Here is a 17,441-nt window from a genome sequence, read left to right as displayed (position 1 = left end):
GTTGTTGTTTTAAACTGATGAACCAAGGAGTCTATGCCTAGGATTCATGTCTGCCAAATTAGGGGTGGTCCAATTAGGGCATGATTTCTTTTTTTTTTTATAAATTTTAATTTATTTTATTTTTGTGGCAGAGACAGAGAGAGAGAGAGAGTTAGAGAGAGGGACAGACAGATAGGAAGGGAGAGAGATGAGAAACATCAATTCTTCGTTGCTGCTCCTTAGTTGTTCATTGATTGATTTCTCATATGTGCCTTGACCGTGGGGCTACAGCAGACCGAGTGACCCCTTGCTCCAGCCAGTGACCTTGGGCTCAAGCTGGTGAGCCTTGCTCAAACCAGATGAGCCTGTGCTCAAGCTGGCGACCTCGGGGTCTCGAACCGGGATCCTCCACGTCCCAGTCTGACGCTCTATCCATTGCGCCACCGCCTGGTCAGGCAGGGCATGATTTCTTAAACCAATTCTTTTTCTCTGCCAGGCCATGCTTCTTCGTTCACGCTTAGGCTGTGAGCACGTTCCCACGTTGAGTCGACAAACACCGGCTACTGCTTTAGTCAGTTACAGTGTGGGTGACAAGTGCACGAATGTGAGAGAGAGAAACGCAGGAAAGGGGAAGGACCTGCCCTAATCCAGGGGTAGGTAGAAGAGTCTTTCCCGGGAAGTAAGGGTTGAGCTAACAGCCGGGATGTGACTAAGACCTGCGTGGGCAAGGGTGGGCGCAGAGGTGGAGGAGTGGTCTCTTTGGAGGTAACAACAGAGGGGAGATCCGGAGGTGGGTAGAAACATCGACTCGGGGACTTCTGGGGAAACTGAGACAGAGCCCAGCAAGCTTAGTGGTTGGGGAGTAAATGTTGTAAGCATCTCGACTTGAAACACATACACTTGCTCTCAGATCTAAGTCCGGCACCTCTGTGCTCTCTGTTCACGATTCAATGAGCAATGAGAGGTGCTTTGGATTCCTGGATGAGTTCTAGCAACAGTTTGTCAATGAAAAAAAATATATATATCTCCTGCATTTGATTCCCCCCCACAATGGTTTGTAGCCCCCCTCAGGGTACATATATACCACATCTTTTTGTCACAGTTGTGCCCATCCGTTTCAGAGATAGGATGGTATCATCAATGGCATCGTTCTGAATTGGAATTTTCAACTTGGGTGGCTGATCTATATACAAATACAATTCACTTTTGTACGTTTATCTCGTATCCTGCAACCTTGCTATGTTTCCTCTTCCCTTTCCTGGATGATTGTGCCGGCTACAAATGGAAACCATCTGGGCTTGGACTTTTTTTATTTTTTGGGGGGACTAATTTTAACTGGAAATGCAGCTTTGAAAATATTCAGACTAGCTGTTTCTTGATTGAACTTTGGCAGCTGGTGTCTTTTCGGGAATTTGCTCATTTTTATCTCAGATGTCACTTGGAATAAAGTTGTTTGTAATCTTCTCTTATTATCTTTTAACATAAGTAGAATTGTAGTAGCACCACCCTCTCTTATTTTTGGCGTGGCTAATTTGTGCTGTCTTCTCTTTCTTGATCAGTCTGGCTACGGGTGTATGAATTTTACTTCCTCTCAGAGAACCAGCTTTCGGCTTGATTGATTTTTCTCTTTTGCTTTTCTGTAATTATAGAGACTCAATAACTATAGAAACAATCATACTCACTTTAGAATTTTATAGCTGCTTCAGAAATATATATATATATATATTTATATTTATAATTCATTGATAAGCTAGTTATACTAACATTCCCAAGGTATTTGGCAACTGTCTGTAACTGATTAAAGTTAAAAATAACTCCTACTTATAAAAGGAGATCTGTGATTAGTGGCTTTGGATTCTAGGATAATTATGGCTGTCCATGAACTTGAAGTATATCACTTATATTGTCAGGGCGTTATCTCAACTTTATCATAGATGATTATGAGTCTTGAATGATTTTTTTTTTTTTTTTTTAGTCTTGAATGCTTTGTATGTTTGTATCTGTGCTATGCCTGGACGTGTTTGAGCCCCAGATCAACCATCACATTCATTCCCTTCTACGATCTCTGCCTTTATAACCAAATCTCCTTGAAACCCATCAACCTGGTAGCAGGTGCATGTCTTTTTTTTTTTTTTTTTACAGAGACAGAGTCAGAGAGAGAAATAGATACGGACAGACAGACAGACAGGAATGTAGAGAGATGAGAAGCATCAATCATCAGTTTTTTGTTGCGACACCTTAGTTCATTGATTGCTTTCTCATATGTGCCTTGACCGTGCCACCAACCTTGGGTCCAAGCTGGTGAGCTTTTGCTCAAACCAGATGAGCCCTTGCTCAAGCTGGCGACCTCGGGGTCTCGAACCTGGATCCTCCACATCCCAGTCCAACGCTCTATCCACTGCGCCACCGCCTGGTCAGGCCAGGTGCACGTCTTTTAAAATGCCGGTTTCCATTCCACTTCCAGATGAAGAACTGCCGTCTGGCAGTCCATCCTAGAAGTTTCTTATAGAATGAAAACACTGTACAGGAAATATCTATCTTGTCCTTTTGTAATAGTTCTTGATTTTTGTCATAAACCATTACACTCCATGAAGATGAAAAAAAACAACACCAATGTACATTTGGGGCAGAGTTGAAAGTGTGACCTCAATTAATCCCACTCCACGCCTACGGATCTCTGCTCTGTGGGGATGGCCGTCCAACAGGAAGAGGGGCCGTGTGTGTGTGTGTGTGTGTGTGTGTGTGTGTGTGTGAGAGAGAGAGAGAGAGAGAGAGAGGGGAGGAGGAGGAGGAGGAGGAGGAGAAAAGGAAGTGAGTGGTACCTTCCAGGTACTGACACCTGAAAGGCTGAGGCAATGTGCCCACTGAAATTCAAACAGGTTATCTCGGCCCTGGCTGGTTAGCTCAGCCCATGAGAGCAGCGTCCCCAGCCATCAGGGTTGCGGGTTCAATCCCTGTTCAGGGCACATACACGGGAAGTGACCGATGACCATACAACTAAGTGCAACAACGAACGAACACTTCCCATTCTGTGTGTGTGTGTGTGTGTCTTCCTTCCTCTCGGCCTCTCTGAAATCAATCAATCAAAGAGAAAAACCGCAGTTATCTGAACCTCCTTATTTCCTAGATAATAATTCATGTCACCTAACCCAAACTGGTGACTCCCGGTCCTTACGCTGCGCGGAGATGGTTGGGAAGCTTCCACGGAGGAAGGGCCGCGCTCTGCCAAGCCGTTGCCATGGCTACCAGGACGCAACCTATTGCCGAGTAACAGCAGCAAACAGAAGCGCTATTCAGACAGAGGGACAAAGGGAACGTAAACCGGGGCTGTCGTCCATAGCATCGGGGAGATTGACCGCTCTGGGTAGAGGATACACTTTTCCCCACCCTCCTGATGCTGATGCCAGTCGATAATTCTGCCGGAGGAGAATTCGAGAAGACCGCGATGCCGAGCTAATCATTGCCGGGCAGCCTAGGGCACTGGAACGGCCTTCGTTTAAAATATCACTAAGGTGGGGGGGGGGTGATGCTGTCAATTGGGGTGACCGACTCACAGGAGCTGAGGGGTTACTGACTACTGGGTTTTTTTGAGGGAAGGGGAGTGCTACAAAATTCAGAGAAAACTCCCTCCGTCTGTTTGTGCCAAAGACTTAGGTTGGGGGGTTTGGGAATGGGTACAAGCTGAGGACTGAGTAGAGGGTAGAGAAGTGATATAGACAGAATTAGATTTAGAATACACCTAGGGAATCTGGATAAGAATTGCAACATTACATAGCAAAAAATCTGATTAGAAAGAGAGAGAGAGAAATATAATTGATGTAGTCGTGTGAGTGTACTTATCCGGACAACTGCTGGAGAGAGGGGAGTGAAAGAAGCAGTCAGAGGGTCAGACTGGAGAGCAGGTCCCTGGCCAGGCAGCTCAGCTGGTTAGAGTGTCGTCCAGAAAATGCCAAGGTGGTGGGGTTCGATTCCCCATCAGGGTACGTATGGGAAGCAACCAATGAATGCACGACTAAAATGGAACATCAAATGACTGCTTCCCTCTCTCTCTCCCTCTCTCTCTCTCTCTCTGTCCTTTCCTCTCTCCGTCTCTCTAAAGTCAGTCCATGAAAAAAAATATTATTATAAAAAAAAAAAAAGGATTGGAGAGCTGGAAGACATGTCATTCGCGCTCAGTTTGCAGGGAAGCGTGCACTCACGCACCTGTTTATTGAGCCTCTACTCATGTCCCAGCGGCTGTTCTGAGTGCCCGGAGTACATCAGTCATTTCAAACCTACAGGAAGCCCTGTCGTCGTGGAGTGCTGTCCTCCAGAGAGAACACAGACAAGAGAAAGGAAAGATGATAAATAAGAAAGCTGCTCGTGTGTGCTGTCTGCACAGGTGCCAGGAAATGAAGCGCATGAACAGGACAGGGTGGCATGCAGGGTGGGGTGCCATTCACACCAAGCATCGGGAGTCTCTGCTGCTTTGGGAAGAGGCTGTTGACAGGCTGAGAGTCTGGGCAGAACATCTAGCCAGCCCTACAGGGTTAAGGACAGAAATTGGAGGCCAGGGCTCTGCAAGAAGGGGTCTAGTGAAACCTGTAAGCTTTGGGTTACAACTCCCAACATCTACGGACAGACGGACGGATGGATGCACAGGTGGATGGACGCGTCAAAGTGCAATAGGAATAAACCTGACCCTGAACCCAGCTTTGAAGACCGGGACAATGTCATTTTGGGGGAAGGAAAAACACAGCTGTCATTCTTTGCAGATCGTTAGCAAATGCAGCTTGGAAGAATCTGGAAGTCAGAACTGTGTTGCGGACAACGAGCCTTCTAAAAGAAGCCCTCTCTTCTGGCTTGAGGAGTTGGAAGAGAACTCCGAATTCTTAGAGAGGCTAGACATCTGCCCCATGGCCTTCCTCCCCACTGCGCCCGCTCTTTGACATCCGGGTCCCCAAGAAGAAGTTCTGTCCAAGGGATGGTGGTGGCGGCTTCTGAGAGTGAGAGACCTTCCTCCCCGTGTGCTAAACCTGCACTCCTGGGACTGAACCCTTTTTTTTTTGTCTTCTTCTCCACTTGACCTCCCTACACAAGGGTAAGGGCATGAATGTGTGGGGTTGAGCCCCGAGGTGCTGCTCAGACCTCTGTAAGAGAGAATGCAAAAAATTCAAAAGGTATTGGGTAGACTGCAGAGAGGAAAGTAGTCAAGAACATGACCCCATGGGAAAAAAAAAAGATGTCTTATCTGTTCCCGGTCTTACCTTGTCCTGTTTATTCATGGGTCTGATTCTAGCCTATCAGAGACTTGGAGAACTGGTCTACACAAGAGACAGCGCCTATGTGTCAGATGTGTGTGGAATAGGTCTGTGAAGAGCACTACAAAAGCTTAGTCCTCTCTCGTGCAACTTATATTGTAACTACAGGACACAGGGGACAGACAGCTGGGAACCTGCAGCTGGAATCAGGTCGGCCACCTGCAGAAACCCAAAAATAAGTATTTTCTATAGAATATAAGATAAACCTAGAGACGACAAGAAAAGACAAGACAAACTGAGACCTCCCTCCCACCATGCCAATATGAAACAGATGTCGGAATTACTTGACACACATCGAGGCAGGTCGTTTTAAAATACAAAATAAAACAGTTGTAATGATTCTTTTACAAGATGTTAAAATAAAAATGATCGGCACCAGCTGGTGGCTCAGCGGATAGAGCATTCTCCTGGAGTGCCGAGGTCCCCGGTTCGATCCCGACAGGGTCAGCTCAACCTCTGGGGTCACTGGTTCAATCCTGAGGACATCTGCTTGACCCCCAGAGTCACCGGTTTGAGCCCCCCACTCGGGGCACATGTGAGAAGCCATCAGCGACACAACCAAGGAGAACAATGAGTTGATGATGTTTTTCTCTCTCTTTCTCTCTCTCCTTCCCTCTCTTCCTCTCTCTCTCAAAAAGAAAATGATCGGCAAATCAATAGATGATAAAAAAGAAACCAACTGGAGATTTTTAGAAAAGCAAACTATAGAGTGAGCGAAGTTATAGGTAACAACTATAACTTAGAAGTTAGCACACCGGAGGGGGGGGGAAGAAGGCTGTGCCAAGTACACTCACCTCATAGCATGTGGATGAAAGTCGCCTATTAAATATGCAATACCCTCAGCATTAAGAGAAGCCAGCGCCCTTCGGAACGTGTGAAACTATACATATTCAACACCGAGCTCCAGAGCTAGAAAGCTCATTGCCATTTCTGGAATATCTTTTCTGCACAAGTAAGTATTGCCGTAGGAGGAGCTGATTCTAAATATATTGGGGTGTTTGGAGACATTTCAGCAAAATCTGTTATGCGGAGATATTCCTATTAGCGTGCAAGTCTTGGGTAATTGGAAATTGGAACTTGAATGTGAAACAGTCTCATCCAAATCACTCTTTCCCTTCCTCTTCTGGTGACAAATGCCAGCAACATCACTGTTTTTTTTTTTTGTTGTTGTTGTTTTTTAATGCACAGAAATCCTTTTATTTGATGGAATTTTGCGCTTTAAAATAATCTCGGTAATATTCGCTATGGGTATGGGACGCATTCATTCTACAAACGTTAATGCTTCTCAAGTAATTTTAAAATGGTCTTCTAGCTCTGCGATGAAGTCCGTGTGTACACTATGCAAGTGTATGTTTCATTTGACTTTTCAAGTTTTTTTCTTTCAATATCCGTTCCTCCTTCTGTCGTTCAAATGACTTCACTCGACTTTGAAAATACTCCAGTTCTGATCTTTGCAGTTAGTTGTAGCATTCCACATTCTTCGACATTAGGCATGATGAGTTCCCTTTGAAAATGTCTAATGCACCTTGACAAGTGAATGATATATTCCTTGTAATTATTTTTTTATGAATTACCTTTACTTTTTCTGCTGTCTGTTTCATTGCCACTTGCAACAACAACAACAATATATGTATGAAAATGACTCAGTTTTGTCCTCTAGTTGAAAAAAAATGCATCTTCTTATTGACACCATCTTTGGATAGAAAAGTGGAGAAAATCATAAAAATCCACCTTAGACAGTGGTTGGGCAGATTAAAGAAATGGTATTTGTTCAAATAATTATCATGCCTGGCATCAGGGTAAGAGCACAGGAAATGTGAAATGATTACTGAGGCTTTAAACTGTCTAAGATTGTAAACTGTTATCACACTCTCTGTTTCTGACTTACATACACTTGGCACGGGAGAGAAATTCCCCCACATGATGAGGAATTTAGTTCATTTACGAAGAGTTTCCAACGTGACACCTGACGTCCATCTAGGCTGTGAAACTGGGACTGAGGCTCCACAGAGCCATCCTCAGCACCTGGGGCTGATGTGCTCGAACCAATGGAGCCATGGCTGCAGGAGGTGAAGAGAGAGAGAAAGAGAGAGAGAGAGAGAGAGAGAAAGGGGGAGGGGTGGAGAAGCAGATGGTTGCTTCTCAAACTGGGAGTGCTATTGTATAAAGCAATGTTTATCACTTCCGCTAGTTTATATGAAAAAGTGGTGAATTCCAGCATCCTTTTCTTTCTTTTTTTTTTGTACTCCAGTTTCTAATTTAAAAGTCCTTCGTAGATATGTGTGGAGGGAGATTCATGACGTCCCAGAGATGTCTTCTTGTGATGTTCCAAAGGACTGCCTATCTAAGGAAAAAATGCCTCTCTTCTCTGACCTCCAACCCCTGAGCTGATCAGGGGTAAGCTGTGCTTATTTTTATTGTTTAAGGTCACCGGGTCTAAGCTCCAGCACAGTTCAGAGTCCCTATTTTTTAGAACTGTTTTCTGGGTCCTTCCTCATCTACTCGGTCCCTGCTTGCTGTCAGTAAACAGGCACTTTTTTCCTTCTTTTCCAAGTGAGAGGATGGGAGACAGAGAGACAGACTCCCACATGCGCCCCAGCCAAGATCCACTTCAGCAGCCCCATCTGGGGCCAATGCTCACAACCCAGCTATTCTTAGTGCCTGAGGTGGAAGCTCCACAAAGCCATCCTCATCATCCAGGACCGATGTGCTCGAATCAATGGAACCATGGTTGCAGGAGGGGAAGGGGGGGGAGAAGCAGATGGCCACTTCTCCTATGTGCCCTGACTGGGAATCAAACCCAGGACATCCACACCTGAAACCTGTATAATAATGTTAACCAGGGTCCCCCCCCCCCAATAAATGCAATTTTAAAAAAAAGAAAAAAAGATGGAAGTGATGAGACCAGATGGAGGCGTTCACCAACACCGCAGTGGTGATCATTCGCAGTGGTGTGTGTCTGTCACTTCAATGCCTTGTACACCTTAAACTTAACACAATGTTAGATGTCGGTCTTATCTTAATTAACCTGGGGGAAATAAGGCTTCTCCATAGCCTTCATTCAAGTAATTTAAATAGGCTGTGTTTAGCCTATCTTGCAATACATCTAACACCCACCCCTTTTAAAAAAAAAAACACACACACACACAAATAAAAAGCACCACAGACGTCTGGAATCCTGATGCTTATGCTTGGTGACAGGAGAGAGAGCCCATGCCAGTTCTTGCCGGGTGACAAACCAGAGAACACAAAATAAAAATCTTGCTGACTCCAGCACCCGTGTGGCTTCCTTTGCCAAGCATCCCTGACGGGTTCAGCATTCTGACCCCGGCGTGCGTGGTTTGCTTTGGTGGTGGGGGTCGGGAGTGTGAGGACCTCCCTTCCGGAGGTCACCTTGTCTTCCTGGGAGAGAAGGCGAAGCCGGGGTCACCCGGAGCCCTGCCTAAGCGGACACTCACATGGAACCCCTTACGGAATCACGGCCATTTTCTCTGTAGGCTGGGAAGCCACCTTCTTTTTGACCTTTCACTGTGTCTTTATAGAGTGCCCCACAGGGGAGGTTGTTCACACTCATCTCAGGTCGGGCACGCGCTCAGACAGGGGGGAGGCTGCAAAACACAGAGCCCCACCTGCCTCCCAGACAGCCACCTGGGCCCCCGGGGTCCGGCCCATCCTGACTCCTGAGGATCCCGGGAGAGTCCCGTTCTGTGCTGTGAATGCTGGGAGGCGCCCACTGTGGGTCTTTGCACCTGAGGTCCTGCCCATCCTGACTCCTGAGGATCCCGGGAGAGTCCCGTTCTGTGCTGTGAATGCTGGGAGGCGCCCACTGTGGGTCTTTGCATCTGTGGTCTGCACCTCCTGTTGTAATCAGCACTCACCCCAGGGGCTGTCCATGCTGATCATTTTCTGCTGCTGACCTTGGTCTTACTGTTCCTTTTGACTGGCGTCATGTTATTCGAGAAGACCCCTTTTTAAAAAAAAAAATTTTTTTTTTTAATTTATTAACTGATTTTTAGACAGAGAGAAGGGAAGGGAGAGAAACATCAGTTTCTTCCACATAGTCATGCGTTCATTGGGTCGATTCTGGTATGGGCTCTGACCCGAGGATTGAACCTGTAACCTTGGCGCATCAGAGATGATGCTCTAAACCAAGGAGCTACCCTACCCTGGCCAGGGCATGAGAAGCATGCTGAGCGAGAATGGTCGTGATCGTTATAAAAATGCCAGTATGTATCAGTCACTTGTTCTGTGCCAGGCATGAAGGGTCCTTCCTGGTCATTCCCTTTCTACTTTTGAACCCCGTCCGGAGGGGGGGACCCCACTATTCCACCCACTTAACAGACGAGAGGACGGAGGCGCCCGCTGGACTGGTGAATGCGGCTCTGCCTCCACCCTCTGGATTCTGCTGCACGTCATGTGTTTATGACCATTTAAGAGCGTCAGAAGCCTTTTCACGTGTGATCATACCATTGACCGATCACATGGATGGGCACAACTGGTTATCACTGTGTTGAATGTGTTTCCCTTTATTGAACCCGGCTCTGCATTGAGCCCTAAGAGGAAGGGACCTGGGGGGGGGTGGAGGATACGGGGTGGGGGCAGGGCGCACACCGGGAGGAGGACCCAAGCTTTCGGCAAAGGAAATAAAGCATCCGGAGACGTCACTAATAGGACCAACCTGCCTCTCTCCCTGTCTCTCTCTCTCTCTCCCCGTTTCAGGAATACCAGATCGATATCTTTTTCGCTCAGACCTGGACGGACAGCCGCCTCCGGTTCAACAGCACCATGAAAATCCTGACCCTCAACAGCAACATGGTGGGGTTGATCTGGGTGCCAGACACCATCTTCCGCAATTCCAAAACCGCCGAGGCCCACTGGATCACCACCCCCAACCAGCTCCTCCGGATCTGGAACGACGGGAAGATCCTCTACACCTTAAGGTGAGGCGCTGGGTGGGCGGTCCCTGACAGGGGGGAGGGGGGGAGGGAGGGGGGGAGGGGAGGGAGGGAGGGGGGAGGGCGGGGGGGGGCGGTCCCCGATGAGGGGGGGGTCCCTGACGGGGGGGGGGAGGGAGGCGGTCCCCGACGGGGGGGGGCGGTCCCCGACGGGGGGGGGTGCGGTCCCTGACGGGGGGGGGTCCCCGACGGGGGGGGCGGGGGGGCGGTCCCCGACGAGGGGGGGAGGCAGTCCCCGACGAGGGGGGGGAGGCTGTCCCCGACGAGGGGGGGGGGTCCCTGACGGGGGAGGGGGTGGAGCGGTCCCTGACGGGGGGGGGGGGGAGGGAGGCGGTCCCCGACGGGGGGGGGGGTTGGGGGGGCGGTCCCCGACGGGGGGGGGGGGCAGGGAGGCGGTCCCCGACGAGGGGGGGAGGCGGTCCCCGACGAGGGGGGGTCCCTGACGGGGGGGGGGGAGGGAGGCGGTCCCCAACGGGGGGGGGGGGCAGTCCCCAACGGGGGGGGGGAGGGAGGCGGTCCCCGACGGGGGGGGGGCAGTCCCCAACGGGGGGGGGGGGGGGTTGGGGGGGCAGTCCCCGCCGGTCTGACCCGGCTCTCTGGCTGAGACCATCATAGGGTCGGGGCTTGTTTTCCCTGCTGAGTTCGGCCTCTTCCCATGTTCGCCACACCGCGGCGTGATGCCTGGGACGTCCGCCCTGGCGCCACCCCCCACGCCCACCCCGCCACCCCACCCCCGGTACGGCACACATATCGTTCGCAGTGAATAAAACTCTCATTTCGCCGTCAGAAGGCATTTCTGCTGGAAGTGGCTCCTGGAAATGATCTTTCATCCGTTTAACCCAGGGGTCCCCAAACTTTTTACACAGGGGGCCAGTTCACTGTCCCTCAGACCGTGGGAGGGCCGGACTATAAAAAAAACTATGAACAAATCCCTATGCACACTGCACATATCTTATTTTAAAGTAAAAAAACAAAACGGGAACAAATACAATATTTAAAATAAAGAACAAGTAAATTTAAATCAACAAACTGACCAGTATTTCAATGGGAACTATGCTCCTCTCACTGACCACCAATGAAAGAGGTGCCCCTTCCAGAAGTGCAGCGGGGGCCAGATAAATGGCCTCAGGGGGCTGCATGCGGCCCGCGGGCCATAGTTTGGGGACCCCTAGTTTAACCCATGGGTCCGCTTAGCTAGGGAAATGGAGATGTTTCGCAGGCTAATTAACACGTGTAATGATAGCGAATTAACAAACTTGAGACCACAAGGTGTGTGTGAAGACAGCACACAGAGTTCTCCGCAGTGCAGCCCTGTCGTGTGAGCTCCTAGGGGCAGGATGATCCCCGCAGAGACCTGGTCAGGCAAGACAAACTGTGATTCAGAGACGGGAACTGACCGGCCCAAGTCACCAAGGGGGCTGGCACTCCCGGGGTTTGGACTTGGGTGTGTGTCTCCCAGGAGTGTACCTGCTGAGGTGGTTTGACTCTGTTCGAACGGACACACCCCGCACCTAGGCGCCCAGTGTGAGAGTTGAGACCGTACCTTCCAGACGCTGCCCAGCCTGTGTCCGTGGCCGCGCCCTGCCCTAGCAGACTCTCGGCCACCCCTCTGCTGCCCGTGGCTCCATTCTGCACACCCTGCCCGGCCTCTCTTCTGTGCCTTCTGCCTCAGAAACTTCCTGTCGTATTACTCACGTTCTCTCTACCTGCTGCCCTTGCTCATCCGTCCCCATGACTTTGAAAGCCACATCCAACCCAGGACGTCTGGGCTCCAGACTCTCGGGGCCCCCAGCCTGGGTGATCGCTCTTCTTTCTCTTCGTGAAGGTCTAAGAGGGCTTTCGCGTCCAGTGTGCCTCAGGGGAGGAGTGACTTCTCTAGTTGGTCTGACTGGGTCCCTGTATCCCCCTCCTGGCTCGCCGTGTGCCATCACCACCACCGCCCTCCCATCCAGGGCACTCCCTCCTTCCCGGCCACATCCAGTGACAGGAGCTATTCGTGGCCCCGATGAGACATCTGTCACTCACAGCAGTAAACAAGCGCCCACAGCACAAATCAAAGCAGAGGGGCAGCATCTCAGAGCAGAGCAGATTGAGAATTTTTTTAAGTTCCAAGGAAATGATGATGTTGCCAGGCTGGGGACAACACAGGGAGGGTCCCAGCAGGGGACGTCACTGATGAGATGTACTGAGACAGATGGGGTTGGTAATAGCCGGTCCCTGTTGGTCTTAAAGGAATAGGGTGCCTCTCAGCAAACCGGAACGGAGACACAGGCAGTCCCGGGACACTTTTAGAGAAACTATTTTTTTTGTATTTTTCTGAAGCTGGAAACAGGGAGAGACAGTCAGACAGACTCCCGCATGCGCCTGACTGGGATCCACCCGGCACGTCCACCAGGGGGCGACGCTCTGCCCACCAGGGGGCGATGCTCTGCCCCTCTGGGGCGTTGCTCTGTTGTGACCAGAGCCACTCTAGCGCCTGGGGCAGAGGCCAAGGAGCCATCCTCAGCGCCCGGGCCATCTTTGCTCCAATGGAGCTTCGCTGCGGGAGGGGAAGAGAGAGACAGAGAGGAAGGAGAGGGGGAGAGGTGGAGAAGCAGATGGGCGCTTCTCCTGTGTGCCCTGGCTGGGAATCGAACCCGGGACTTCTGCACGCCAGGCTGACGCTCTACCACTGAGCCAACCGGCCAGGGCCTTAGAGAAACTCTTGATGCCAAGGCTGTCTGCCTGGGCGGCATGCTGTGCTCACATTCGGGACAGCGGCCCCTCCCAGTCCCCAGGAGGAGCTGTCCAAGGAGAACCCCTCAGCCCACACACGTGGACCCATCTGGCATTGCACCCATTTCGACATAGACACCCATTTCAAAGGAGGAAGGGTTGGATTCAGCCCAACAGAGGGAAAGCTGGGATGGATCAGACCCTGTCCTTCCTGACCCGGCTGTGCCTGTAGACACAGTGAGGGATTTTACACACTGACCTCTTCTCTGCCACTGATGGTTCCAAGCCACACAAAAATCAAATAGCTCAGTGGTCAGAGTGTCGGCCCAGGTGTGTGGAAGTCCCAGGTTCGATTCCCGGCCAGGGCACACAGGAGAAGCGCCCATCTGCTTTTCCACCCCGCCCCCTCTCCTTCCTCTCTGTCTCTCTCTTCCCCTCCCGCAGCCAAGGCTCCATTGGAGCAAAGTTGGCCCAGGGCGCTGAGGATGGCCCCATGGCCTTCGCCTCCGGTTGCAACGGAGCAATGCCCCAAATGGGCAGAGCATCGCCCCCTGGTGGGCATGCCAGGTAGATCCCGGTCGGGCGCATGTGGGAGTCTGACTGCCTCCCTGCTTCTAACTTCAGAAAAATACAAAAACAAACAAACAAACAAAGTCACAGAGCAGCCCAAAAGCCCCTGAATGATACCACCGCATGGACAGCACCACCACCGAGGGCCAGTTCCGTGTGCTGTCGCCCCTCCCCACACCCGTGCCCAGAACTGTGTGGGGTCTTGCCGGCTGACCTTGAGAGTGACCTTGGCTTCCCCCCACCACAGGCTCACCATCAATGCGGAGTGCCAACTGCAGCTGCACAACTTCCCCATGGACGAGCACTCGTGCCCGCTGATCTTCTCCAGCTGTGAGTAGTGACACCGTTGAAAGGCTGCGTGTGGGGGTGGGGAGTGTCTCACAGGAGCAGAGTTTCTGGCCGTGGTCGTGTGACTCCTTGTGGCCTTGCCACACAACCAGAGGGAACAGATCACGGTTCGGTCCGGGCCACCCGGGTGTCCTCACTCTAGACATTATGACGCAGGAGCCAGCATAGATGCTTTGATTGAGCTGTGAGCCACTTAACCACCCCTCACTTACAACATCGAAAGGGTCAGGAATTGCCGGAACAGTCGACTCCACAAATACCCTTATGCTGATGAGCTGTTATACGTATGGTTTGGAAGTCTCCAAAATGTATTTACAATAAGCAAGATAATCTGTCTTCTAACTAGAGAGATAAAAGAAGGCTTATTTTAATATATTTGTATCTGTCTCCTTGCACTACTTATTGTAGGACATAATTTTTCGCAGTATTTTATGCTCCGGTGTTTTACTTATGATTGATAGGATAGCTAATAAGTAACCATTTTTTAAATTCTTAAATAAAATATCTCATGCAGACAGAGATGCCTAGAAGAGGAAATATCAGATTTATTTGCTTAGGTATAAAATAAGTTTTTAAGTATAAAGGTCGACAAGGAAATGCATCTGTGGAATGTATGACGGTTCATTTCCTCCAATGTATTGATCAGAGATACTTAAGTATGACTCAGGGACTCAATTAACTTTATCGGCTTTTCTTAACATTGCGTATGGATCGTGGCAAACAAACGGGATGGAATCTCGGGCAGAAGGTATTGCGGAGGTCATAGTGAGAAGATTAAAATGAAATGAGGGATGAATACATTTTTACAGTTCATTTTCGGTTCAGAAAAAAAAAAGGCAAGCTAGAAAGCAGCATTTTCCTGACCTCCTAGAGCAGCAGTGGTCAACCTGGTCCCTACCACCCACTAGTAGTGGTCAACCTAGTCCCTACCGCCCACTAGTGGGCGTTCCAGCTTTCATGGTGGGCGGTAGCGGAGCAACCAAAGTATCAATAAAAAGATAGATTTAACTATAGTAAATTGTTTTATAAAGATTTATTCTGCCAAACTTAGCGAAAATCCGACATAAAGCACTTGGTAAATAATTGTCATTATATGCTTTAACTTGCTGTAACTCTGCTTTATAAATTTTATAAAGTAAAATTACTTCCCTACTTTATAAATCACCATGACTGTGGAACTGGTGGGTGGTTAGAAAATTTTACAACTAACAGAGATACAGAAGTGGGTGGTAGGTATAAAAAGGTTGACTACCCCTGTCCTAGGTGGAGTCAAAACATTACTGTGTATTAGATTAGTTGAATCCAGACTTAAGACATCTCCAAAGTCTGCCAAGTCGATGGCTAATGCCTATGAATGTCTGGTGAACTTGCCCAGAGCTGCTTTGGGGCCAGATGTCCTCTATTGAGTGTCTTTGAAAGTTATGAAACAACTCAAATTGCAAAGTGTTTTTTTTGTGTGTGTATGAATCTCTTTGGTGTCTATGGATGTCATTTTCCTTAAGGATTTATTCGTTTCACTGTTGATCAGTCTTCTCGGCGAACTCAATTTGGCTAAACTGATCTTTCCGATGGTCTGATATACTTCAAACGCATCGACTGAGTTTATGAGTCTATCGGTTATTTCTCATTATTAGAGATCCGCGTTGGTTGCTTTTATTCTCGTTTTCTACACAATGTGGACAGCCTCCCATTCCTTCGCCAGATTTCCTGAGCCATCTTCCGTTTATTTCTGTGTTCCGAACATTTCTGATATCTCCGTGGGAGCAGTAGGCGGAGTCTGTGGTCACGTGGTACTGGGTCTTGAGGTCGATCCGTGGGAGCAGTGGGCGGAGTCTGTGGTCACGCTGTACTGGGTCTTGAGGTCGATCCGTGGGAGCAGTGGGCGGAGTCTGTGGTCACGTTGTACTGGGTCTTGAGGTCGTTTGTTGACTTTTCCGTGCAGTCGTTTGCAGATCTGAGCTCGCTCGTGTTTCCTGGACATTCAACTGTGGGGGTTTCTTTGAGGTTGACATTGAACAAAGGTTCACCTAAAGAGGGTTTGCCCTGCCTCTGCTGGGTGTCCGTCTCGACCACTTTACATCAGAGTTCCAGGCTGGGTTCCTGGGCCTCACAAAGGGTGTGAGTTTTTGTAGCCACATCTTTGTCATTTGGGGCCATGGTTTTAAATTCTTAGGAGGGATATATATATATATATTTCTCTCCTGTTCTTCCCACAGGCAAAGCAAAACAAGGACCATCCTTATAATGAGAAAACCCCCAAAAAACAGTCTTAAAATTAGAGAGTTTCGGCTCTGGCCGGTTGGCTCAGTGGTAGAGCGTCGGCCTGGCATGCAGGAGTCCCAGGTTCGATTCCCGGCCAGGGCACACAGGAGAAGCGCCCATCTGCTTCTCCACCCCTCCCCCTATCCTTCCTCTCTGTCTCTCTCTTCCCCTCCCGCAGCCAAGGCTCCATTGGAGCAAAGTTGGCCCGGGCGCTGAGGATGGCTCTGTGGCCTCTGCCTCAGGTGCTAGAGTGGCTCTGGTTGCAACAGAGCATCGCCCCCTGGTGGGCAGAGCATTGCCCCCTGGTGGGTGTGCCGGGTGGATTCCGGTCGGGCGCATGAGTCTGTCTGACTGCTTCACCATTTCCAGCTTCAGAAAAATACAAAAAGGAAAAAAATAAAATAAAATAAAATGAGAGGGTTTCCTTAACTTGCTTGCAGAGAGTACCTCCGTTTTCTATAGATGTAGCTCGAGTGTTTATCGACAGATGGATGGATACACAAAAGGTGGTCCATTCGTGTGATGGGATATTATTCCACCTTCCCACAAAGGAAGGGGTCTCTGACACAAACCACCACACAGATGAACCCTTGAAGATCTCGTGCTAAATAAAATAAGGCAGGTAGTCAGACACACACACACACACACACACGCACGCACGCACGCCAAAACCTGCATGATTCTGTTTAGTTGAGGGGCCTCGAGGAGCGGAAGTCGTAGATGCAGGGAGGAGGACGGGGTCCCCAGGGTGAGGCGGGAGAGAGAGTGAGGAGCTGCTGTTTGACGGTTGCACCGTTTGCTTTGCCAAGTTGGAAAGGGCGGTGTAGACGGACGGTGGCGATGGTTGTGCATGAGATGGTGTTGCTCGACTGTACACTTAAAACGGGCTAAGATGGTAGGTACACTTTATGTTGTGTGTATTTTAGCACAATTAAAAGATTGGGAAGGGCCTGACCAGGCGGTGGCTCACTGAATAGAGCCTCGGACTGGGATGCGGAAGACCCAGGTTCGAGACCCTGAGGTTGCCAGCTTGAGCGCGGGCTCATCTGGTTTGAGCAAAGCTCACCAGCTTGGACCCAAGGTCACTGGCTTGAGCAAGGGGTCACTTGGTCTGCTGTAGACCCACGGTCAAGGTGCACCTAAGAAAGCAATCAATGAATAACTAAGGTGCCGCAACGAAGAATTGATGCTTTTCATCTCTCTCTGTTCCTGTCTGTCTGTCCCTATCTGACTCTCTCTCTGTCTCTGTAAAAAAAAAAAAAAAAAAAAAGATTGGGAGGGGAATGCATAGTATAACTGAAATAAAACACGA

At 49.6% G+C, this 17,441-nt stretch overlaps 1 protein-coding gene across 1 annotated transcript in view; it reads left to right on the top strand.

Moving 5' to 3' along the window:
• Positions 1-17,441, top strand: part of GABRG3 (gamma-aminobutyric acid type A receptor subunit gamma3) — a 203,546-nt gene that overhangs the window by 110,912 nt on the left and 75,193 nt on the right. Inside the window, exons 4-5 of the mRNA XM_066355698.1 lie at positions 9,999-10,219; positions 13,767-13,849. Coding sequence (XP_066211795.1) covers positions 9,999-10,219; positions 13,767-13,849 — 304 coding nt within the window. The remainder of the gene's footprint in view (positions 1-9,998; positions 10,220-13,766; positions 13,850-17,441) is intronic.

The sequence above is a fragment of the Saccopteryx leptura genome, chromosome 13 (genome assembly GCF_036850995.1).
Source record: "Saccopteryx leptura isolate mSacLep1 chromosome 13, mSacLep1_pri_phased_curated, whole genome shotgun sequence".
Classification (NCBI taxonomy): Eukaryota; Metazoa; Chordata; class Mammalia; order Chiroptera; family Emballonuridae; genus Saccopteryx; species Saccopteryx leptura.
The sequence above is the reverse complement of the archived record's forward strand: the minus strand, read 5'-3'. Positions and strand labels throughout refer to the sequence as shown.